This window comes from Macrosteles quadrilineatus, unplaced genomic scaffold (genome assembly GCF_028750875.1).
Source record: "Macrosteles quadrilineatus isolate MER2022 unplaced genomic scaffold, UCM_ALF_1.0 Scaffold_4__1_contigs__length_99947679, whole genome shotgun sequence".
NCBI lineage: Eukaryota > Metazoa > Arthropoda > Insecta > Hemiptera > Cicadellidae > Macrosteles > Macrosteles quadrilineatus.
Window position 1 is genome coordinate 77,080,365 of NW_026542597.1, and position 27,713 is coordinate 77,108,077.

General features: G+C 31.8%; 1 protein-coding gene across 1 annotated transcript in view; it reads right to left on the reverse strand.

Moving 5' to 3' along the window:
- Positions 1-27,713, reverse strand: part of LOC128991422 (26S proteasome non-ATPase regulatory subunit 1-like) — a 256,979-nt gene that overhangs the window by 212,671 nt on the left and 16,595 nt on the right. Inside the window, exons 11-12 of the mRNA XM_054414284.1 lie at positions 5,836-6,051; positions 2,417-2,481 (exon numbers count right to left, since the gene is read on the reverse strand). Coding sequence (XP_054270259.1) covers positions 2,417-2,481; positions 5,836-6,051 — 281 coding nt within the window. The remainder of the gene's footprint in view (positions 1-2,416; positions 2,482-5,835; positions 6,052-27,713) is intronic.

Sequence of the window (27,713 nt, forward strand, 5' to 3'; positions counted from 1 at the left end):
TGATACAACCCATGTTTTAATCTAAAAGAAGTTCATTTGGATATAAAATATGTTTTTAATCATTTTTTTCTCATTTAGTTGATACTGTATTGTTTATGAAATGCGTATTAATATTAGCCTATTTATTAAATTAAATTAATTATTTTTTACATTCCCTAATATTTAATCATTAACTAACCGTGATCATGGCCTAAGCGCCATGATAATTTGTTTAGTAAATTAAAGGGTACTGCTAAATGTTTAGTTCATCTACTAATGTTGATAAAATATTTAAAAAATTTAACCACCCCAAATTTTAAATTTTAATTTTAAACTAATATAATTGATGAACTGTTGAAAATTTATTACTTACATTAAAATCAATTTTTTTACCTAGTGTCATCTACACATAAAGCTTGACAAACATAGCTTATGTACAAGTCTTAAAATAAAATTGTCGGTTTTTTATGCAACTTTATATTTAAAAAATTTAATATCTACAAATTTTAAATCAAAAATAACTTTTTTCTATCCGAAACACAACAAAGTTGGGGAAACATAGCTTTAAAAAATAAATGTGTATGTTTTATAAGGGTTTACAAAATATTAAAACATTTTAACATCACTAAATGTTAAACTAAAGTTCATTTTAAGCCCAAGAAGCTTTCTACAAGACCCAAAAATTGAAAACGTTTCTTTACAAGTCTTTTAAAATCAAATTGTGAGCAGTAGGTTTGTTGGAGTGGTGGAGATAGGTTTAGAGGATGGTGTTATTGATAAGGTTACAACGGACCTACTCCTGGGACCACTTGGAGATTGTAGACGGGAGGGAAGGAGAGGGGGGGAAGTGCTAATCCAGCGACAATCGCAGCTATCTCGCTGGTTCAGACTCAATCGAAGCTAAGTCCCACCAGCTGGTGTACAAACCAACCTCTTAACTGCTTTATTGGAAAAATGTTGGAAAACCTCCTTAAGAAAAGTGCATTCCAACAAACTCTATGTGACATCGTTTCATTTGAGAACTAATTTTCTGATAGTCGCCAAACAAAACTTTTTTTTAAAAAAAGGTAATTTTTTATACTTTAAAGAGTGAACGATAAATTATTGTATGATTTACGGTATAAGGATGAGATAAGAGATATTTTCAAACACTACACTATATTTACACCGTAGTAGATTTTTTAATGAAAAGCTATAGATGATATTTATTTTAATATGTGATGCTTTAATGTGTTAAGTGCAAATTAGGCTACTTACTAAAATTTGACTGTTTGGCTTATATTTTCAAATAATGTGTTTACAGACTGTTAAATTTTATATCATTGTCGCATAGTTGTTGTATACAGTTCACTTTTGACCTAGTAAAATCTCTCACAATGAATCAAATCTTGTCAGTTTTACTTATTAACATAACACATAATTACATACACATACACTTAACATGATACTTTCAAGTAGTTTCTACATAACATGCAAATTATCTTACTAAAGTAATTACAAAAAATGTTTAATAATACGTAGTCCAACCGAATACACAACATTCAAAATAAAAATGAATTCCGGTGAAATATGGCGTGACTGAAATACTGGAGAGTAACTGCTCCATTAATAATGTACAGTCAATCAATAGCGGAGAATAAATGGCTCACAGTTCCATTTACAACTGGATATTCATCAATAATTCATACGGATGGATTAAAATAGACCCAACTACGCCTATTAATGTCAAATACCTTGAATTCTATAGCACATATTAGGTTAGTTGTCCCAACCAATGCAGTCTAACTACTTGTTGGATTTTGATTCAAAAATACATTTAGTAACAAATGCTATACTCTCAAGAAAAACAAATTATTATATAAAGTGTTCTACTGAGGTTTTTAAGTTCATAATTGTAAAGGATTACTATTTTAATTTTAGTTCAAGGAATTTTTCCTCGTTAAGTCTTAAATCTACGTTTTGGCATGAAAGGAAATTCATCCTTTTTTTCAGTTAGTCGCTTAAAGTTAGTGTAGTTTAAGGTAGGAATAGTAAATGAACAAAAATTTAAGTTTTGTTCTAATACAATTTTAACCACAATTCCACAAAATTAACTAATGCTTTCAGTAGAGGGATTTCATTAACACAAAACAAATTATAATTGTTTAATAACCTATTATTTTTTATCCTACAACTTAAGAGTTTTCAACCACTGAACCTCGCTACCACATAAAAGCCATCGATGGTTAAGCTTTTTGTACTTCAAACAAGAAAAACACTTTCAAAACAAAAAAGACAAAACTGTCAACTGAGTATTATTCCATCCATATTTTCTTCAATTGCCCAATCACAACACATAATACTTTAACAGATTGTTTAACTTCTGCCGACGATACGGAAAAATGCAAGTGATCTAAGAGATATTTTTAAGTCTACAGCAAACTCAAAGTTGTCCTACCTGAACAGAAGAAATCCGAGACCTGTGACAGCAGCTCTTCGTACATCATCATTAACATCAGACACCTGCATTGGAAAAACATATGTTACACAAAACCCACAATAGACTTACTCCATTGCAGTATGAAACATTGAAAATGATAATAATACAGACACAGACAAGAAACAACAACACACATTCAGAACAACAGATATTCAGAATGAAGAAATAGATTCACAACTAACTTACCCAAGAAGAGTTCGGATCAATTTATAGAAACTGACACAATTTTTGGGTGAATACTGAAGTTTCAAAAAAATTAATTTGATATTTCTTCACTCGTACAACGGGTTTTTTATCCAGAAGAACATTATAAGAGAAGTCACCTTGTAACTGCCTGGAACTCTTTAATAAAGGAAGTTATTTGTGTATATTTTCCTTCTTTCTCAATGTATTTCCAAGCCAAAAAGCTCTTTCCTCAAAAACTGAGACTAATATTCATAATACATTTCCAAGAAAATACAAACAAAAGAATTTGTGTGGTTACAGGGGTAAAGCAATTTGGTGTATTTTATTTAAATTTATACTATCTATTGATCTAATTATGTTCGGTCTTTTTTTATCAAAGTTTAAACTACATTGAAAGTATCCAATTTAAAATTAATTTGTAACACAGTATATAAAAATATATGGGTGACAAGAAATCAGAAGAGGCTTAAGATCAATTACCACCATAAAAATATTAAATGAATCCTGTCTGACATATGGAAACTTTTTCCGAAATGTCTTGACTATACCTATTATTTATAGCAGTGTTTCCCAACCAGTGTGCCGCGGCACACTGGTGTGCCAGTAGGCCTCTGTAGGTGTGCCGCGAAATTTTAAGTAGTTAAACAATTTTTGATCAAGAAAGAAACTTTTAATAAACAAACGTCAAGCACAAGTTTCCCACTAGAACTGAAACCAGGGTTTATTTAATATTTCTCACTCATTATTGGTAAATTCATACAACATTTTAATCAAGCTCAATGTTTTATTATTATTTAAAACTTTCCACTTAATAAACACTAAATATTGTACATATGTTGGATAACAAATGTGAGTTTTATATTTTTTACCTTGGTAAACCCACCTTTATATTACAGACATATATACAGGGTTAGTAAAAAGTGTGGAGACCCCCTGTTATTTTTTAACGGCCCATACTAGAAAAACTAAACTCGGCACACCTTTATGACATGTTATGAAGTACTTTTTGGGCATAACCGTCACTTGGTGTACATCCCCAAAATGGGGGATTTTGGGGGAAACTCAAAATTTTCAAACACAAAGACCCATCGAGTGACCCCTCATTTTGAAGGTCCTTGTAAAAGAAAACCAACAACGCAAACTAGAGGTCTTTATCTCAATCCAGCAAAAAATGGCAGCCAACTGAAATTCTCAGAAGTTAAATTTAACTTACAGCTTGCCAAGTCTGGAGACCCGCAGTAAATTTTGTAGCGGCTCACACTAGGATAACTAAACTCTACACACCTTTTTGGCATGTTATGAAGTACTTTTTAAGCCTAATAGCCAATTGCTTACCAAACCCAAAATGGGGGATTTTGGGGGAAACTCAAAAGTTTTAAATGATAAGCCCCATCCAGTAAAAAATGGAAGCTGATTGAAATCTTTAGAAATCGGAAATAACTTGCAATTTTATATTCAATTGGCTGCCATATTTTACTGTGTTAAGATAGAGACCTATAGTTTGCATTGTTCGTTTTATTTTATTATGACCTTCAAAATGAGGGGTCACTCGATGGGGCATATCATTTAAAATATTTGAGTTTCCCCCAAAATCCCCCATTTTGGGTTTTGGAACCTATGATAATTTCAATTGGCTGCCATTTTCTACTGAACTGAGATAGAGACCTCTAATTTGCGTTGTTGGTTTTCTTTTACCAGGACCTTCAAAATGAGAGGTCACTCGATGGGTCTTTGTATTTGAAATTTGTTAGTTTCCCCCGAAATCCCCCATTTTGGGGATGTACACCAAGTGGCGGTTATGCCCAAAAAGTACTTCATAACATGCTTTAATTGTGTGCCGGGTTTAGTTTTTCTAGTATGGACCGTTAAAAAAATAACAGGGGGTCTCCACACTTTTTACTAACCCTGTATATTTACTAGTATAAAATAGGTTATACGGAGTAAGATGTACATGAAAAAAAATTTTTTATGCACTTACTAAATGTAATTTTAACCAACGATATTTTGTAGACAAGTGTGCCGTGACTCCAAACTTGTTCTAGTTAGTGTGCCCTAAACGGAAAAAGGTTGGGAAACACTGATTTATAGTAACCCACACTTCATCAAAACCTTTTACACTAAATATAGAATTTAAATCATACTTGAGAATAAACTATTTCCTTTACAGTTCACAGCACAAAATTTTCATTTATTACCATCCAAATACGACAAAAGACTGTGTTATGACAGTCAACAAAACCTAACAGGGTCAATTTCCACCGCCTTCCAGATTAAAGTGTCACTCTTCATTAAGGCGAGCAGGCACTTTGACTTTGTATTTAAACTGTTATATTTGAGTCGCTTAACTTCCTTCTTGATGAACTATTTACCCTTTAGTTCCATGATAACAAAGAGTTTAAGGTAAAGTAAATTTATCAAAAACATTTGCTATATTTCTTCCTTTTTTCATTTGGACACCAGAATCTTTTATTACGATGTAAGCAAATATGTTCTTTTTTCTACCACTTTATCTCTATATATTTTTTTTTTTTTTTTTTGGTGAGGAGGGTTCAAGAAAGAAAATGACTTATGTTAGATTTTGTGTTTTCATAGTATGTTTCATTAGTATTTGTAATTTTCCTAAGATGCCTCGAAGAGATCACGCACGCAAAGAAAATATTAGGGCTCGCAATGCAAATAGTAGGGGTATGATGAGACATAATCGTTTTCATCCTTATCAACTACCCATTATATCAAATAAATAACAGATTTTGAAGTCACCAAGTGACGCAGGTTGCTAGTATAATAATATTTTACGTTTTACAGGATTTTCAGTGAAGTAAACTTATTCAGTAAGTACTACCGTAGACTTTTGGATACTGAATTAGACATCCCATCTACATGGACCAGCTGTAACCAATTTATTACATAAGAAAATGAAAATAGTTAAATTAGCCACTCACAGGTGCTACATTCTATATGTTATCTCTTTGTAATAATATAATAAAAGTGACTTTGGTAGTTTACGTGGCTTAAAGGTGCTATTTCAGTTTTCCGTGGTTAAAAAATTATCAACACACTTTGATGTTGGCTCAAACCAATCTATACATTAATGTTTTCTATGATCGGCAATAGCTTTTTCATGGTAATGGAATGTCTAGTTATATCCATAGTCAAAGGCATAGGTAAATAGAATAACCACAACAACTTACCGCAACATGAAGTAATTTCCGGATGGCCTGATTGCTACCGGTGCCGCAGTACGCCATGGCGAGTGTGTACATTCCCGAGCGGCGCAGGATAGGGTCCTTGTCTTGCATGAGAGATGTGACGAGCGGATCGGCCTCCTCAAGTCTGCCGAACATTGTCAAGGCGATTCCGACGGCCAGACCTCGCAGAATCTTCTCATGCTGCGTCTCTTGGGCGTACTGCAAGAAAAAACACATTAGAACAACTAGTCCAATTGGAGAACTGCAGAAAACACATAGAAAAAAATTGAGTCCTGTTTGAAGATTGCGGGAAAATCCAAACTGGAATAATTGAGTACTGTGGAGAACTACAGGAAACAAACCTAGAATAATTAAGTATCTATAGTTAAATGCAAGAAACATACACTACTAAAATTGAATATATCTTTTGGGTATACTGCAGGAAATGAACTCATCAGAAGACTGAGTACCTAAACAGAGAAAATATTGCAGAAAACAAATCTGACAAGGCTGATTATCCTGGGAATACTTCAGGAAACAAACAAATCAGATCATACTGAGTATGGTTTTTTGTTTTTTGTTTTTAGGGAGAGGAGGTAAAAATGCTTTTACGCACACAGGTAGCCAGCCTGTAGTGTGAGACTCCTGAGCTTGTCAGACTACTCACTAAGAAACCCCCTCTACTCTGTTGGAAACAGACCTTGGATTGTTTGTCACATTACTTCAGGTCAGGTCAACGTGTGACCTAAGCCCTCAGGGCTCGCACCGTTTCTGGCATTCAATTTCTTTCTCCATACTCAGCAAAGAAATGCTGAGTATGGTAGGAATATTGCAGAAAACAAAGGAATCATATTATGTTGTTTAAATAATGATTTGTCGTGTACACAATTTCAGTATCTTTTAAATTGTTTAGGTTATTTTTACACCAAAGACAATATCTACCATTATGTGTGTTTTGTAGGCCTACAGAAGACTATTTCATGAACATAAACTATTTCTTGTTACATTTGATAAACCATTATACCAAAATACTAAATTTTCATACCTCCATCTACAAAGTTACATTTACTTTTGAGAAATTTGCAAAATTTACTCATTAACCTATGAAACTGACAAAGTAAGTGAAATTAATACGGAAGAGCTCTCGAGCTTTAGACTTATTAATCTTTGTTCTCAACAGTAATTCTATTCCACAGGGTATAAGGGTTTCGTTCCAACAATAAATCTATGGATATGAAAAGTTAATCAATATATCAATCTTTAGAACTCAAGTGGAAATTTAAAAAAAATAGCAGATCAAAATTGCCGAAAATACACAATGCTTTATTAGGAAATAAACAAGGTAGAAGAATCAAACAATAAATTACAAGTAACACAACATAATCTTTACAACATTCTAGAAAAATTATAGCTGAGAATAGTGTTTGAACTTTTGATTGTAAAAAAACTGATATATTCTTGTATTTGTATTCTATAAATGAGTTTTAAAATTAATCCATTTAAAAGGAATTATGTAATGAAATACTTGAACATGAAATTCCGTTTTAAAAACTGTGTGTCACGAATAAATGTTTTATTTTATTTAAAAGGGTATAATTAGATCAATACGTGCAAAGTAATTTGATGACTGTATATTTTACTTACATGTATATTTTAAAAATAAGAATATCTAATCCAAAGTCTCAATGCAAAGCTTTATGAAAACCCTTAAAAAATTGTTATGCCTATTTTGAGAGGAAACAATACATAATTATGAATTAACCTGTAAAATATTAAATACATAGATCAAAACGGACACTAAAAATACACATGTTACAATTAAACATCTACTTTAATTGAAAGCAACATATATTTTCCTTTTAGATACGATGAGTCATAAAGCTGCAACGGTGTAGTATCTTGAATTGCAAAATGCAAGTCGTACTTCTCAGTGCAGACAGGCCGGACGTATCGACCTACAAATTATCAAGATAAGGTAGGAGTTAGCACGGACTCGTACTCATTACCAATGGCCGAGGGTTATCTTCCCTGAGCGCTTCCTCCCCAACTAACTGCCAACTGCTTTTAACAACTTCGGTGGAAGGAAACAAGGCATTGATTTATTCGTCCAACTTTTCAATTAGGGTCGCTATACTTCTTATTCAAGTGGTGTACTGAAATATTACAATTTTCGAGAGTAGCTTTGAGTCATACTTTAAATGCGAAAGATAACCCCTAGAATTGTAAAGTTGGTCCTTTGACGGATTCTTTTAATGTCTGTCGTTTTAAGTCCATTAAAATGTTTAAACAACTTTGGTGGAAGGAAAGCGCCATTGATTTATTTTAAAATTACAATTAGGTTCGCTATACTTTGTACTATTATTCAGGAGGTATATTAAAATATTACAGTTTTTGGAGTAACTTAAGGGGATGCTTCGAAGTCAAAAATAACCTGAGAATGGTCAAGCTGGTCCTTTGACAGCTTGTTAATGTCTCTGGATTTAAGTCAAACTCTTATTGATGACAAAACACTTCTTATGGTTCCTGCACAGCTGGTGAAATAGGTGACAAGTCAATAACTTAAATACTAAGAGTAAATTGTAATGTTGTTTTAATTTGTGTGTTATGTACGCCAAAGGCATTTTTTAACATTTTGAAAAGGAAATGTAAGAATGTAATTAACGTTAACACTTGACAAAATAAGCCAAGTGAAAAAGTGAGCAAGGACATCATTAATGTGGTTTTACGCCCTACACAGTAACATAAATTGAACTTCTTTTATTTTTATTTACTGTGACAAACAAAATCTTCAATTCTAGTATAAAGTTTATGGTCAAGTTTCTTTTCCAAAATGATGTGGTAATTTTTCAAAAGAACTCAATCATGTATGGGAAATTGAAAGCCCTTTCTATTTCTTGAATTGTTCTTGTATTGCTCACAATACAAAGCTCTATGAAGAGAACCCCTCATACATGCGTGCCAAGTTCTTTAACGCCCTTCCCGTCCACTTGAAGTCTCTTGAGCCTAGAAAACTGAAGAAGGAACTTGAGTGCTGACTGTTACTTAGACCTTTCTACAGCATCGATGAATATTTGTCTTGGCAAGAACTTGAATGACTAAAAATGTTTTCACTGCAAGGACTCTAACCAACTACATTTTTAATTGACAAATTATTGTATAGACGCCTTTCAATTCTAAAAAATTGCAAAATAAGGTACTCTTGTAACAATTATGAAAAACATTGGTCTTCCATTAGTTTATGAAAATTGTATTTAATAAAATGTTAATGATTCAAAACACATAATGAGGATATGCTACAGTCAGAATATTACGTAACTTACTTTAACAATACCTTTAAAATAAGTTCTCGATTTTTCATCAGTCACAATTCTAAATCACGATTTTTCATTTTTTAAATGCATTCATCCCTTAACGTTCACTCTACAACTGAACATCATGTATTTCCGAGGCTGAGATCACTATTATTGACTACTGCAGTTAACTAGTATTATTAAGTAGTTTAATATACTATTATTAAGTCCACTTATTGTCAAACTAAACAAGAAATGGAAATGACCCACACATTCTACCATTGTTCTGTTTAGTGGTTAAACAGTAGGTCTCCCGTGTATAGAGTTGTCAATAACAGGCATGTATTTGTAATGTCACTTGACTACTTTGGCATCAAACATTAGTGATCATATTGACTGTAATGCACCGTCAGAGCTAAACTTCCGATAGGACAATATTCTCTTTAAATCTGTCAGAAATTACATTAGCATTTTTCAAATAAATTTTGAAACATTTTCTACTAAGTTTTGCTGAAACGTCAACTTTTAGACCCTTGCACTACACATTTAGCATTTATTTCTATCTTCAAGCAATCCTAATCTCCTAAATCTTCCTAATGAGGAAGGAGCCTAAGATATAGTATATCTTAAATTACATATATGAGATATTTCATAACTTTACATGTACATGGACAACCATCAATAGCAAATTTTAATGTTTTTTATACCCTCCAAAAAAACTTTTTTTTATAAATATATAACGTCTAGTAACAGTTGCCGAATAAATGTTTTTTTGTAGTCATATTTTAAAGAAAAATACAACTTGCAAAATATTGAAGTAATTGGTTTATTTATTGGATCAAGAGGGATCTTTTAATGTTTTTCCTATACATTTTGGAAAAGATTTAAACTGGACAGAAAGATTCTAAAGAAAATTCTCATTGTAACATTGAAAACTTCAATATCAATCCTAAGAAATCATTTATACTCAAACTGGTCAAGATCAAAATTATTGTGTAGTTTTAATGAAATAAAATGAAAAATCGTTTATTTTTTTTTAGGCAAAGATAGTGCAACATGGCCCTTTCTTACTCCTAACCTGACATTCATAAATATATAGAAATAATAATACAATGGGATTTAATGAGTTATTTTTTTCCGGTTAGGCCTAAATTTTTTTTGTTATCCCTTGTGTTCAACAGCTTGCTTGATGGAGCAAGAAAGATGTAATTTATTTAATAAATTATCTTTATACAAGTGGCCTGGCTAAATTCTTTAAAATCAAGTGGAAAAATGTTTAAGGAAAATCAGTTAATTTGTCACAAGCCAAATCTAGTTCTCTGATCCCAGTTATTGCTTCATCTGGATTGAGAAAATATCACCCGTTTCCAATTCCAACAAAACTATTCAAACTGGCTCCAAAGAGCATTATCAAAATCAAAACTGCTAGAGTTTAAGTGAAATATATCCTCATTGTAAGGACTAAATATTACCAAGAAGTGTTTTTAAGGTTTTCAGTCCAATGACAATATACAAAAATAATCACTCAAAATTTCAAGTATTGATTTAAGTATTGATCAAAGTGTTGATTTTAAACTGTAGGTGGATGGTATTGTAATTTTAACGAGAGTCATGTTTAACTGGTTTAATTATCCAGAAGGTGTAAGGAGCTCAGACTACCATTAACTAACTGGTACAGTATTAACAGTTTCGGAGGAACTGAGCCGCGTCAAGACTATATTAACCTGCTCGATGTTTTGCATGTGTTAACTTTAATCTTGTTTGAGAGTCAACATTTTTTAGACACTCAACATCAATGATTAAACAAACTCTAACCTACTATAATATTTCATTTAATTTAATCAAAGATAATCAAAAGTATTTTTGTATCAAAAATATTCCTGCAATTGTTATTGGGTTAGAATCTTTTAAAAATTTCAACATCATAATATATTCAAACACATAATTGAATAGTGTATTTAGTATATAATTTCGATTTGAATAAAAATACTTGGAAGAAATTATAGTGGCAAAAGATCATAATTACAATGCAATTTCGTTGGTTTAATAATTATAATCAAAAGTTTCTACGAGAATAGAATGAATAAGAATTGTCATCAAGAAGTAATAACGGTGGAACAGAGAAGGCTTACAAAAAGTTGGTTCAATTTCGACAAAATGAGCTCCAATCAAATACCCACTAATTTCAGTCTTCATCTTACAACCCTTATTACAATGGCATTGTGTTTATTATTTGTGTAACTAGCCCTTTGGTATTTTGTAAATTCTTTAAAGGGAACTGTCCAAACACAAGTCTTTAAATTTTTTTGTAGCATAATTATTTCACAGCCAAATGACAAATAGCATCAGTATCCAGATTCGATTTTGCTTTGAACCGAACCAACGACCTTCAGAATTGAAGGCAAGCACAATAACCACTTTTAGCGAATTTCCCTATAGGGAAGTAGCTATTACCGTAGGTGGCACGGTAAGACCTAGACCCGGGTCCGATTTACTTTTTCATTTTGATGTCCCCAGAGGCCAAAAACACCATTCGTTCAAATTTTTATATATGTATATATATATAGACTTATATATATATATATATATATACGTCCGTGAACGCGATAACTTGAGTAATTTTTGTCCGATTTTGATGAAATTTGGTTTAAAGGTGTAAAGCGGGATAAACTTGAATGAGTTCGCGAACCAGCACGATCGGACCATGGGAACGGGGCTTTACGGGGGGTTTTATGGGGTAAAAATTGGTTTTTCTCACTTTTGACCCTCAAAACACAAAATTTCCCGATTTCTCTTTAGACCTTTTTAAAGAGCTTAAAAAAACAAATAATTTAGTATATAAAAGAATTTTTGTTCGATTATTAGTAACGGAGAAAATTAAAAAAAATAATTTAAAATTCCCATGTTATTCTTATGGAGAATATTGTCAAATGTTGTAGTTTGCTTGTTTATGGATATATTTTGATCAAACTTGGCAAATTTATTTATTTTGTACTAAGCTATCAATATTTTACTCAAAAACACACTTTATTAGTTTCCTTGTAGCAGCAAACCTAGGTACTCGTTAAACCTAATGTTATTAAAATATATTTAACTGAAAATCAATTCAGACAAATGGAAATTTGCTTAGTCGGCAGGTTTGCTGCGGCGGGGGTATTTCTATACAGATAATTAAACAGGAAAATCTTTAAAAGCAGAAATGGTTCATCTGACTTTTACAGATGACATATGTTTATCAACACACACATTCTAAAAAAAACAGTTTTTTTAAAATTGTCAGAATTAAATTTGGATGTACAGTAGTAAGAGAGCATAAAATCTAAGGGTGCCTGTTCAACTCTTAGGAGTTATAGTATGTATGATGGAACCTGTCTCCTAAACCTTTGTCTACCTGGGACTACCCAGGGCCTTACTCCATTGACCAGTCTCTAGGTAGCCAGAGATTCAGGAGACAGGTTCCGTCATACAGACTATAGTATAGCTAGACTTAGTTGTCATTATCTACGTACTATTAATTGGTTGCTTTCTAACAAAGGATACACAAGATAAAGGGTTTTCAAACCATTTTGTCTGGGGAAAAACTAGAAAACACTTTAAAATACAATAATAGATTTAAGTGTTATAAGTAAGACAGCTCTAAGACGATACACATAAAAGCCTACTAAGTCTAAAAATTAATCAAGTGTTGTTAGTATTAATTATTAACATGTAACATGTGTATTTATTAACATGTAAATTTTAACTAGGTACCCTTACAACTGGGTTATCTATGACCACAGTGATTTTGGAGAAATTGTAAACAAGATTCAAAATATTCCAACTACAACTCAAGGGAACTTTAATTACCGCGATTCAAACTTTAAAGTGGGTTTACTCATTACATTCTAGTAACTAACCTTAGTTTTGAAATTATCTCAACGTATGACGTGACCTAGCTAAAATCGTATAACAAAATATCAAACTATCAACTAATAAAGTTTTGGTTTTAAATCAATACATTCATTGAAAGTGATTCTATTTTTGCTTAGATAATAATTAAATTGGGTAATATTTTAATTTACAACAAGTGCTTGCACCAAAGAAAATAATAAATTAGTTTTAATCCAGACCGAACAAGAAATTTAATCTTGAACTTCATTAAATGAAAACTGTTGATAAAAAAATTAAACAGATCTAAATTCTGCTTCTGATTTTCAGATTCCAACAAATACTACTTAACAAATTTATATCAACTAATATTGATTGACTACAACTATTTCAACTGAAATACATAATAGAAGGTCAAAATAATCTCAAAAGTAAACCTAGTTAAATTATTCCAGTAAAGAACTACTCTATACAAATGTATCATAAAGACAACCCGATGTTATAGCCGAATCCGAATGAAAGCGAGATTCATTGGCTCATCGTTCGCACAAGTCTCATTGAAAGCAGGTTTGAATGCAGCTACAATCCTTGGAATGTGTCTCATTAAATTGATTCATCTCCGCAGGGACGTAGAGAACGTGCATAACCGATACAGGGAACACAGAAAATCCGATATTGCATATCATCTTTGTAATCTCTTGGCTTAACTGTTGATTATCTGATGTAGTCAATAGTTAGATGGTATCTGAATCATTTGTGATTTTAAAATATTTTGCTTTTATTCTATAGGTTAAGATGACCATCTATTAATTGTATTATTGTTTCCACCACTTAAAAATGGTTGGATGAGTATTGATGTGGTGTTGCCAAATTTAGATACTAGTAGCTCTACATGGTTTGTTATGAAATGAGGTGAATTCAGAATATAGGATATTAATGCTATAAAGTGACGGAAAAGATTTAGTATACGATGGTTTTTTAATCAATAGTACAGCTTTCACAAAATATTCTCTTTGGTTACACTAAATCCCCATCTGTGTTGGATTAGAATGTATTAAATATATCTAAGTATATACAGAATAAATGTAACTAAGGAATAAAATAATAAATTACTAGTTTTCTTTCTAATGCCATAGAAACCGATCAATAAAATCCTTCCCTGAAGCTCATATAACTTCAAACAGGGTATAGGCTGGGATGAAATTTGTTTTAGCAAAAAGGCTTAACTCTCAGACAACTGTAGCAAAAATATTATTCTTTAAGCATTAAAAAAAATGTTTAGCACATTTGCTGTAGGCAAAAACAGTGTAGCAAAATGCTAAAAATTCTACCGCAGCTTAAACCCTGCTTTGAAATCACTGTACGTAGTGTCCCAGATAGATAAGGAAACAGTATAGTTCCAATAGCAATCCTGTTTTACTAGATTTTCTTTCAGCTTTGATCCAGGAGTTATTCTTTTCAAGATATATAGTCAGACATTCCATTCATAGTGAGTTACAAACAATGTATATCCTACAATTTATATCACACCATGTGTACTTTATTATCCCTCCATATTTACACAAAACATAAACATGCCGTGACAACAGGTAACAAAATGGAGGTAATTGACGGAGGGCAGCTGGCCTGTAATGAGCTTCACTAACAAATGATGTTAATGAACACCAAATAGTGATCAGATTTAGGGTTATCTGCTTACAAGCCACTCCTTATGTTACATGCACTGGAAGATAAAACCGTGTTCTTTACAAACACAAGAGATTTAAAATTTATAATTTTGAGTGGTAAGAGAAAAGTTCATTATATTGAATTTTAGCCTCCTGATCGCATTTAAATACTAAAAATTGGTGTAAATACTTACATTTATGTGATTAAATGTGTTGCAAAATTGCAACCGGTTTCGACTCACATAGGAGTCATTGTCAGGCCATAAAAGCAGTTATTTACACAAATTTTTAGCAATAGAAAAGGTTATGGATAAAGATTAGTAATATTTAAATGCGATAATGTCACTAATGGCTATGTAATTTCTTACTCTAGAGTCTAGACTGGAATAGTTTTTCACATTATTTCAGGCTAGGCCTTGGGTTTGCGGCATTACTTAGATAAAATCCATTGGTGATTGACAGGATTCGAACCTGAGACCTCGGGGACCAAAGTCCTGCGCTCTATCACTAAACCAGCTCGCTCTCACTTCTACATAACTATCACTGAATTTATTCGCCAGTCAATACAATTCATTTGCTTGTAAGTAAATGGATAAATGTAATCCTCAATATTCATAATCCTCGGTTCGAAACAATGCAAATGGATTTGTACTAATCCTTTCTGTAGCATTAATTAAACGTAACTCATGATATTGATGTTCAGTGTTACAATGTTTGGCTTCCAGTAGGTTCTGGTAAATTAAGTTTTAAAAAAGTGCTTAAGAAGATTTATCAATGATTATGAGCTTTTAGTATGGCAAACATCATGAAAACAAGAGCAAACCACTAAATGAAAAGTGTTAGAAGATGACTGGTGAATCAACTAACACCCAAAATTAAAATTGTTAAAGCAAAAGATAATTGTAACACTGATAGACATCTCATTATTTAAATACCACTAAAAAGTAGAAGTAAAAAATAAGTCAAAAAACAACAAGTAGCTTTTGCTAAATTAAAAACCAACAGACTTTGTGCCACGGCAAAGAATATTACATCCTCGTTCACCTATATCGACATGTGTCTGACACACTTGATTTGAACCAAACAAAAAGCTACTTCCTCTTCTTTCCAGCGGCTCACGATAGTTTGATCTGAATTGATTCTGTAGTAAAGTTGGTTTTTACTAAACCTTAATTTATTTTGCATTGAAATGGTGATATTAATAGGTATTATAAGATTGGTTTTCAACGTTTAAGTTTTGAAACAAATATTTGCAATGAAGGATAAATTTAAGATATATGTCCATAAACTGTTGAAATAACTCATTTTAAAACTTATCTTTTGATATTTTGTGATAATGAATATCATTATAATTACTCCCCCCCCCCCTGATTTTGCAGTATTAGTAATAAAACGAGTTTGACTTTGTCACCGAACCGTCAAGGCATATTGCTAAACGATAATGGAAATGTCAAATCTTTGACAGTGTTTTATCCACAAACACATTCATCAAATTCATAAATGACGATTCATTAATTTATCTCATAAACGATTCTGGCAGAGGATTTCCGTCAACAGTTCCACCGGGATTTCTAATTTGAACTCAGACAAACAATAATGAGTGAGAAACCGAGCTTTCCGAGATTCTCATTAATATCCCGAATGCTTTGGACTGTTTCTGACTCAACAAATGTTAACACTCGTTCCGCTTACACGCTGGTTCCGTTTACACAAGCATCTCTTATGAAAAAAGCTAATTAACTTTCTATATATAGTTTTTTACTTGTTTGCGCTCCACTAATAAAAAAGGTAGTGGCTGTAATTTTATATCCAACAAAGCTGATGTTAAAAGCATTATTAATTAAAATTGATAGTCTAATGACTAATTGCAATTTTTTCATTTTTACAATTAATAGAACCTTGACAACAAGACTCTCATGGGGATTATAAAAAAAGACTTGTTATCAAGGTTGTCTTCTTATCGAGGTTTGCAATAACATGTGATTAGGGGTAAAATAAATTCTAGGGGATTTAAAAATGACACTTGTTATCAAGGGTGATTTGTTATCAAGGGTCTTGTTATCGAGGTTCCACTTTATTCATCATAGAGACAAATAATTTGTTTTAAATTACTGAAGAGCAAAAATGGAGGAAATATTAAATTACAAATGAATTTATTCTAAAACAAATTTAAGAGAAAAGTTTAATTTTACAGAGTATAAATCCTTGAATTAGTGAAATAGATAAGTTTTTCACTCCAAATGTAATAATGTCAGAGCTAAGCCATTCAATAACTTTTCCTGCAATATGACATAGCAGAAAAGTTACTTGTCCGAGACTAGGGAAGATGAATGGGGTGACTAAAATAAAGGAGATTTATTTACGACTACCTGTTTTAATAAAATGATAATTAAATTAAATTAACGTATATTATTGTAATAAATTACCAAGAAAATGGGGGTTACAAAACCACTCTATATGTTTTAATCATTTCAAACTAGGTCCCAAGCTTATATATTTTTTTTTTGTCTAGTAAAAAAAATAAACTTAAACTTACAAGTGTAGGCCTTACTTAGATAAAATCCATTGGTGATTGACAGGATTCGAACCTGAGACCTCGGGGACCAAAGTCCTGCGCTCTATCACTAAACCTCTCACTCTACCTCTCTGCTCGCTCTCACTTCTACATAATCACTGAATTTATTCGCCAGTCAACACAATTCATTTGCTTGTAAGTAAATGGATAAATGTAATCCTCAATATTCATAATCCTCGGTTCGAAACAATGCAAATGGATTTGTACTAATCCTTTCTGTAGCATTAATTAAACGTAACTCATGATATTGATGTTCAGTGTTACAATGTTTGGCTTCCAGTAAGTTCTGGTAAATTAGGTTTTAAAAACGTGTGTAAGAAGATTTATCAATGATTATGAGCTTTTAGTATGGCAAACATCATGAAAACAAAACCAAACCGCTTAATGAAAAGTGTTAGAAGATGACTGGTGAATCAACTAACACCCAAAATTAAATTTTTTAAAGCAAACACTGATTTTGTTGCCAACACTGATAGACATCTCATTATTTAAACACCACTAAATGGTAGAAGTAAAAAATAACGTAAAAAAACAAAAAGTAGCTTTTGCTAAATTAAAAACCAACAGACTTTGTGCCACGGCAAAGAATATTACATCCTCGTTCACCTATATCGACATGTGTCTGACACACTTGATTTGAACCAAACAAAAAGCTACTTCCTCTTCTTTCCAGCGGCTCACGATAGTTTGATCTGACGAATTGCTTCTGTAGTGAAGTTGGTTTTTACTAAACCTTAATTTACGTTGCATTGAAATGGTGATATTAATAGGTATTATAAGATCGGTTTTCAACGTTTGAGTTTTTAAAAATATATTTGCAATGAAGGATGTATTTAAGATATATGGTCCATAAACTGTTGAAATAACTCCTCATTTTAAAACCTTTTCTTTTGATATTTTGTGATAATGAATATCATTATAATTACTCCCCCCCCCCCCCCCAACGTTTGCAGTATTAGTAATAAACGGGGTTTGACTTTGTCACTGAACCGTCAAGGCATATTGCTAAACGATAATGGAAATGTCAAATCTTTGACAGTTTTTTATCCACAAACACATTCATCAAATTCATAAATGACGATTCATTAATTTATCTCATAAACGATTCTGGCAGAGGATTTCCGTCAACAATTCCACCGGGATTTCTAATTTGAACTCAGACAAACAATAATGAGTGAGAAACCGAGCTTTCCGAGATTCTCATTAATATCCCGAATGCTTTGGACTGTTTCTGACTCAACAAATGTTAACACTCGTTCCGCTTACACGCCGGTTCCGTTTACACAAGCGTCTCTTATGAAAAAAGCTAATTAACTTTCTATATATAGTTTTTTACTTACTTGTTTGCGCTCCACTAATGAAAAAGGTAGTGGCTGTAATTTTATATCCAACAAATCTGTTGTTAAAAGCATTATTAATTAAAATTGATAGTCTAATGACTAATTGCATTTTTTTTTATTTCTACAGTGAATAGAACCTTGATAACAAGACTCTCATGGGGATTATAAAATAAGACTTGTTATCAAGGTTGTCTTCTTATCGAGGTTTGCAATAACGTGTGATAAAATAAATTCTAGGGGATTTAAAAATGCCGCTTGTTATCAAGGGTGACTTGTTATCAAGGGTCTTGTTATCAAGGGTCTTGTTATCGAGGTTCCACTTTATTCATCATAGAGACAAATAATTCGTTTTAAATTACTGAATGGCAAAAATGGAGGAAATAATAAATTACAAATGAATTTATTCTAAACAAATTTAAGGGAAAAGTTTAATTTTACAGAGTAGCAATCCTTGAATTAGTGAACTACATAAGTTTTTCACTCCAAATGTAATAATGTCAGAGCTAAGCCATTCAATAACTCTTTTCCTACAATATGACATAGCAGAAAAGTTACTTGTCCGAGACTAGGGAAGATGAATGGGGTGACTAAAATAAAGCAGATTTATTTACGACTACCTGTTTTAATAAAATGATAATTAAATTAAATTTAGGTATATTATCGTAATAAATTATTAAGAAACTGGGGATTACAAAACCACTCTACATGTTTAAATAATTTTTAAAACTAGGTCCCAAGCTTATGTCATTTTTTTGTTGTTAGTAAAAAAACTTAACTTAAACTTACAAGTGTAGGCCTACAGATATGAAATAAATCAATTGAGGATAGTAATAAAATAATTTGTTCGATAAGAAATCCAAATCTGTATAATTTTTTAATCGAAAAAATCACAATGATTATAACGTAATATGTAAACAATGCTTGTTTTACACCAAACTTTGTTACAAACAATGAACAGAAAAATGTTTGTAAAAACCAAAGCCTAAAAACAAGCTTTGTTAGCATGGCTGACCAACAAAACCTTACATTCTTTAACAGTTAAAATATTTTATACTGTAGAATTCTTTAATGTTAAAGGTTTAAAAGTTGTTTGGTCACTTTACGCAAGCTAAAATAAAGTGTTTGTCTATCTCCACTGGTCCATAATCCCGTGTAATAGAGTATTGTAGTTCCAATAGTTTGGTAATAAAAATGATTAAAACTGTAAATAAGTACCAAGGATTATTAATGAAACATAATTTTCTTAGATATTTTTTGTCTTTGTTTTATTGTTACCAAATTTAGTTAATTCATTGCTTATTTTATAAAAAAAAAAACAATTGGTTTATGGTGATTTATTCATTTTTGATTAGTAATGTTGCAAGTATTGACGTTGAATAAACAATTATCTATTATTCATATTAATGTGGTTTTTTTTCAAATTTATTATTACTACTTTATAACTAAATATTTAACCTGGCCTAAGATTGTAAAATGTTCAATCTTTACTCAAATTTTGAACTACCTTCATGATCAAAATAAAAAATAATCTTTAAACTTTAACTATAAATAAATAAAGATGTTAAATACAGCTGATTAAATCTCAGGCGGAACCGACTGACAAAGCCGCAAGACGCAACCTGAGTTGTCGAGGAGAACAATTAACTGTGTTAGCGATTCATCTTGTGGCGTTAATTTGCATTATGGTAAAACTAGATTGTTAATTTGTATAACAATCTTGTAAAGTTGCCCCCGTCTTTGTTCTGTTTCGTCGACATTGTTTATCACGTCGTTGTACTCGCTCTACTTTACGACAAAGTTGTCAAGTTTTCAGAGATTTTTTTTTTGGATTTTTTTTCATTATGCTTAGACGTTATTTTACAATCACCAGTAGTTTAAAAACTAAACATAGGCTAACAGTAAAAAGGATTTTGAAAATATACATTTGTAATTAATTGTGTTTATGTTTATCAGCACTTTTAGCATTTACAACATTTTTTTTTACAGAATAGTCCAATGCGTCTTGTAACTATATAATGTCTATCTAGTTGGTAGCCCAACGTGAAATTGAATTTGGGTCCAAAAACAACCATGTTTGGAATCGAACAAGCAGCCTTCAGATTTGAAGGCGAGCACTATAACCACTGACAGTTTCGAATTTTGATTTCTCACCTTATCAGTATTCTGTATGAAATTGAAGATTATCTAATGTTGGAATGAAAGTCCTGGTGTAAGTATTAACTTATGTCACTAAAACACAATTTTAAATTGGCTAAACATTGATATAGTTTTGCTCGATAAAATTTACTCATATTTAAACTACTTCCGTAGTCCTACTTTATCCAAATTTAAATTAAATGTAGCTCTTGAATGTTTAATTGAGCTACAATTAATTGAGATGGTCAAATTATTTTAAAGCCTAAGGTTCCAAGGTATTTTCAGGCCCTTTACAAATTTGCTAACTAGATTCAAAACCAAAATATAATTAAATTAGCCTATACTTCAAATTCCAATTACAAAACAAATTAGGCCTTCTCAACAATCCACAACAGTAAAACTGACAAAGTTTTAAACATACACTTCATTACACAAATCACGAGTAAGGTAAAATTAGCACAATTTTGCATTGATATTATGAAGCGAAATCAAGTTTGCAAACAACAGCAAACATCAACGTGGAATCGGGACTGATTGATCAACCACAAAAAACCGAGTTGCGAATCGCAAATGAGAGATGAGGAGGGGGAGGAATGCTACGAGTTATGTAATTGGACGGAGATGTGTTGATAACAGCTGATAATCAATCAGCAACGGACCCATCGGAAAATGTGGTTATTTACGTCATTGGTAGCTCAAAGTTGAGAGTTGAAATATTTGTCACACAAAAATTGAAATTTCTAATAGGAGTAAGAAAATTTGACGTTTTTGACCTGATGATGTACTTATATTAAGTATGGAACAGCTGTAGTCACAATATTTTAAAAGGGTCGTTTAACAGTAGCACAGGTACATTACACCTTAGCTTTTCTAATATATTAACCTCAAAGTAATAAGAAACTGTGTTGATCATGTTCATTTCATTGGTATAGCAATAGACAACCTATTGTAAAATCTAAAATTTTCTACATTGCTTTACATTTGTGTTTTACGTTCAGTTACAAGTGTATAGACAAGGTTTTTCCTGTTTTTACTGTACGGTAAATTTTAAACCGTCAGCTATACTTTTGGCAATAATACCATAAGGCAAACACAAGTTTATAAATTGCTCTATTTTTTTGTGAAAGTTAAAGAGGTTAAAAGAGTTAAAAATAAAAGAGGTTAAAAGAGTTAAAAATAAAAGGTACAGTAGACTCTGGATAATTCGAAATTGGTGGGCCAAGCATATAAATTTGAATTATCAAGAGTTTTGAATTATCAAGAGTTCGATTTATCGGGAGAAAAATAAACCATTCGAATTACAGAGAGTTCATTTGTTTAATACATACAAAGGTACAGCACGTTACAATAAAACATCATACAGTATTTTAGTACACTTTTAAACAATCAACATCTTATTTTTCAGTTACTGTACTTGCAAAGAAATCTGTTATTTAGCGCTATCATAGATAAAAGGAGTATAGACATGTATGTCTACTTCTTTTAATCTATGGCGCTATATATTTCACCAAATAGCTGAACCATCAGCTGTCGACAACTACGTTTGTGCTCAAGGAGATGTCGCGCAATCTAGTGATCGGATTGAAAACTTAGAAAAACAAGTCAGCGAACTAACTCAGACTACTGCTCTAACTAAACAAACATCAAAACGTTCAACACTAGCCTACCATGGGAACAGGATGTACTGTACTGTATAGTTTCCTGTTATAACAGGAAGAGATCACTTCGAGTTATAGAGTATTTTGCCGACTAAACTTCGAATTACTGCGTAACTTTGATTTATAGAGTGTTTTTTCGACGAAACTTCGAATTACAGCGTGCTTCGAATTATAGAGTGTTAACCGACGAAACTTCGAATTACTGAGTTACTTCGAACTATAGAGTGTTTTTCCGACGAAACTTCGAATTACTGCGTGTTACAAATTGACCTGCCCTCTATTTGGACTTTGAAATACCGAGTGTATCAAAATGCATGGTAAAAATTTGAAATATTGAGAGATTCTCTAGGGACTGAGTCTTCATTTTGAATTATCGAAAGTTTTGAATTATCAAGTGTTTGAATTACCAAGAGTGGACTGTAACTATAAAATCATACTAAAAAAATATTGGACAGAAACGTAACTGTAAATTATCTACAGCTGATCTATAAGGATGATAAATCTATTAGGTAGTGTTTAATCGAAAGTATAGCTCATCAGTGGGAAATTGAGATCAAGTAATTCTGATGGTTAAAAAATGAACCCAGAAGTCCATGACCAATCGGCTTTTAATAACAGTCCAGGCTATGAAACATCTGTTCTTAATGAGCAACATGGCTACACAAGTGGTTTCATTCCATTCTCCACCTACCCTGTATTCATGTTCAGGCTGTTTTAACCAACATATTGATTTAACATGACCAGTTTTCTTTTCTTTCTTTTTTTTGTCCTAGGACGCTAGGCACGAGCCCGGGATTGTTTTTTACATTACTTCAGGCTAGACCTAGGGGTTGCGGCATTATCACGTAGATAATATCCATTGGTGACTTGGCAGGATTTGAACCCGGGACCTCAGAGACTGAAGTGCTATAATTGTCTATAATTATTGTTGTATAATTGGAAATAATTGTCTATTCATTCATTGATGTCATGGTGCTTCGTCAATCTTAATGTTGTAATCAAATTGTCAACATTGAAATGAATAGTAATATGTTTGAAAAAGTGGGAATGAACCTCTGACGACAAGATATGACAATATTTGTTTTATTTTTCCTTATATGACCGTTAATATGTTCTTCTACAGTAACTGCGGAAGAAATAAAAGACATGAAGGGCGTTCCTTTTATTGTGATAGAACCTCTTTTTTCACGTGAGTTTGGTCCATCCGTGGTGAAACAAGTCCAAGACACACTCAACTTGACTTGCACTGTATTTTATAGCCCATTGAACTTGGCACCGAGATATAACATCACATGGACCACTCCCATCAGTTTATCAATATATATATATATATTTAAGTCCCGTGCTCTAACCACAACACCAGCTCGCTCCCCTAACATGACCAGTAACACGTTCTAAGACCCAAACCAATAATTCTGTCTAAATACTAAAATAAAAGTCTTGATATAAATAATATTTAAAATCTCTGAATAACATTTGTAACCTCAAATCAAACTTTAATGACACAAAGCCCTTTGTACACAGCTATAAAATATGAAATCATTTACAACATTAACAAGTCTAATTTTGAACCTGATTACTATTCAAAGTAGATGTTCAACAGCCCTTCAAACACTTTTGCGCCTGCTCGACTAAAACACGAACACAGCAACTTTACACACTTTTACACACGTGTACCACTTAAAGAGGAAAATTCATTTTACTTCATCATATAGAATCATAACGTATGAAAAAAGTACTTAAAACTATTTTCCAAGCACGCCTATGAACAGGATTTTTACTAGGAAAATTTTACATTACACACAAATTAAGTAAATTTGTATTACGAATACATTAACCTGATGTAAATATCTGTGTATCAGTAGTAATTTGTGAAAATAGCCATTTAATTAATAATGAAGAGAAGAACATCTTTTAATCTTTCAATAGATAATTTGGTCTTATTGACTTGTTTGAAATCCCTTCATCTTTAAATATTTAAGCATTAAACGGATGAAGTATTTTGAAATATTAGCTAAGAAACCTTTATTTTTTTATTAGAATTTGGCTTCAAATTGACTATCACTCCCCACTTAAAATTATCCTAGGTCATTATTATAAAAGTAAAATGTATTGGGGAAAAAACAAGTGTTGTTATACGCTAATTATTGTAGGTGTAAATTTGAGAAACAGTTGAGAAATAAAATAATATTGGAATATTAGTAGAGAAGTAATAACAGAGCACAGTACCATTTTTTTTATTTTTATCATTTGACACATATTATGACTCATAAAATTTAAACAAAAGAAATAAATACAATAATATTTTTTTATCTAGCAAACTAAAAAAAATATTTAATAAAATTTAACACCAAGTATATTAAAGATCAAACTTAAAACTGCGCTCGGAACATTTCTGGTAGCAAAACGGCAGCCCATACATAATGCCAAGATTTAATCTGCCGCACTTCGTCTTCCATGTGTCAGAAAAGAGGGAGAAAAAATTCCCAACGTCGGCCCAGAGGCGAGAACGATAACTCGAACAAAACGAGTGAAGGGAAACGGAGCCCGGTAACAAAGTAAGCACTCCTAGTTATCTCCAGGGTTAATGTGTGTTTATCCCCCAAGATTAAAGGGTGCAAAGATAGATGTGTGTGGAGCGCTTTTAGATAAATTACCATCCCATTTAAAAATTAAAAGTCAACATCGCTTCGCAATTCCTCAGAGTTGAATGAAACGGGGAAACAAGATAAACGTGAGCAAACAATCACTGTCCTTTAGAGCATTGAAAAATTATAGTGGAGATAGTGGTATTTATTTAATTGTTTAGTCTTTTAGGTTATTTTATTCTCAAAAGGGACTTACTACGACAGAATTATTATTATTATTTTTTTGCTCTCTGGAAATGTAGGTTTAAAAAAAAGTTAAATTGGCATGATACAGTAAATGTTTATAAACAGTTTTTAATTCAATATTTACACAATCATTGACTTAAAGGTTGTAACATAGTTTGTGATGATTCATTAATTTTTAATAGTTGAGTTAGCCAGCAACAAAATGCGCTAGTATCTAAAATTATATTTTTTCCTTTTTCCCCACCATTTTTTGTGCTATTGAGATAATTGATGTGTTCACTGGGGCTTGACTTGGATAAAAAGTTGGTGTGTTTGATAGAAATCTGTAACATACATCAGTATTATCTGTCGGTCTACTCCAATTACATGTCCATTTTTTGATAAAAGCCAAGAAGAAGAATGAAGAAGAAGTACTGGTGACAACTTTAACATGGGGATAGATTGTCTAGTTGTATCAATATCAATAGTCTAAGTAGTATTATTTTACTCTTGCTTTCCCATAGTATTGGACAAAACATATATTAAAACAAGTAGATGATAATCATTTTGTATGTAGACTTTTTAACTAAGGAATTTTGAATCTACAAAAATTAAGATTACAAATTTGTTTACTTTCTCGGTAGGCCTAATTAACTAATAGTTAATTTAGTGTTAACGACTTCAATAAAACCTAGTACTGAACCAAAAACAATTTGGTCAATTTCCAGGGGATGAAAGTCAGAAGCTTCCTGATTAAACTAGTCGACTGTAGCTTGAACTACAAGTTTCTTTGAAGGGGTTTATCATTATTCCGCTACTGTGTTCGTTGTTCGTACAAAGGACAAACAAACGGACAGACGACGTGTGTGAGTCCCCATTCTGTCACCGGTCCAATTTGCCTCGCCACTCGTTCTTTAATCACGTTTGAAATAATCCAGGACGATTTCTCTTAGTTATAATACACCTCTCCAGTTGATTTAGTCTTTGTTATTCCATTTCCCCAATTAGTAACATTTCGATACATTTTTATTTTTTTTTACATCAAATTGATTATTTTTTATAGAATTTGTTGATGAAAAAGATATTTTTAATTTTTTTTTTTTTTGACACAATTTTTCAAAGTAAAGATGATGAAAGACATTGGTTTCCTTCGTAAGAGATTGATATTAAAATATACTAGCTGATACCAACGGGCTTCACCTCGTTTGACTTCATAAGTATTAATAAAACTATTGATTGGTTAAGAAGCTGAAATGAACAAAACAGAATACAAGTGCAGCTGAGGTATTTTTAACATTAGGTATATAGAAAGTTCCCTTTAGAAAGGAATGACAACCTTAAAGGGCAATTTATGAAATAATGGATAATGGAAATAATGGTTTTGCGCAAGGTTTCTCGTCATGACAAACATTTTAAGTATATGGTTTATGGGGGTGTGACTTGTAGTTTTCTCAAAAGTTAATGGGTACTTTGGGATTTATATATGGATTAGCTAAGATATATTTTTTAAGTTCCTTGAACCGAAGGCACAAGCTATTTTATTTAATACTTGTTATTTACGGTTATGTCAAACTTTGGTTTGGTAAGTGTAAGGAATTGATCCAAAGATTTTTAAAGCAAGTGTTTTTTAAGAATATAACAGAATTAAACAAATAAAACATTAAGGCTTTATAATACAAATTGAAAGAATTCATTTCATCTTGGATTTAGGTTGTAATTTTAGCATTTTAACATTAGCAGCTTGGGGTTATTGTTCATTTCTAGTTTCGATATTAAAAATCTTAATCATGTTGAACCAGTGTTTAACTAAACTACTGCAGTAATTATCACTTTGCGGTTTATTCCGACAGTATTGTCCACCTTTAGCAAGAAAAATAAATTTTATATTTCCAGAAGAGAAAATAACAATCAGTTGTATAAAGTAACCATTAAGTTAATTTTAAAAACCATCTACCTTCCTGAGGCTGACATTTTACTAAATTAGTTTTAAAACGCTAAACAAATAGTAAATTAGTTTCACACTTAACAAAAATGTAAAAAATTGGATGGTCGAACAGTATTTGCCGGTACTTAGCTTGATGTACGGCCGAGATTGTATCACAGGTAACGGATTGAGCAGATCGGAACGCCCTCGCAACATTTCGGTATTTATAGACCCCTTGATAATTGTGAGTTAGCGTTACAATGGCCTCCTACTAATAATTTACAGCTGATATTTGAGTTTTTTCCCAGTTTTTGTGAGATAGAACAGATAAATAGCTCGACTACCAGTAGAGCATTTCCCTTCAAGGTTTATTTAATTTTGATTTTATTCTAAAAATGTAGGCCCTATATCTGCATGTTTAAGTTTTTTAGCCCGACTACCAGTAGAGTATTTCCTGTTTTATTTAATTTTGGTTTTATTCTAAATTATTTTTTAAGTATTTTTGCTCCACTGTTATTTTTCAAGAATTTTTAAGAGGATGAAAACCTCTGGTATTGTTACTATCTAGTGCCAAACTTTTATGAGATATCCTCATTAATTGATAGACCGTG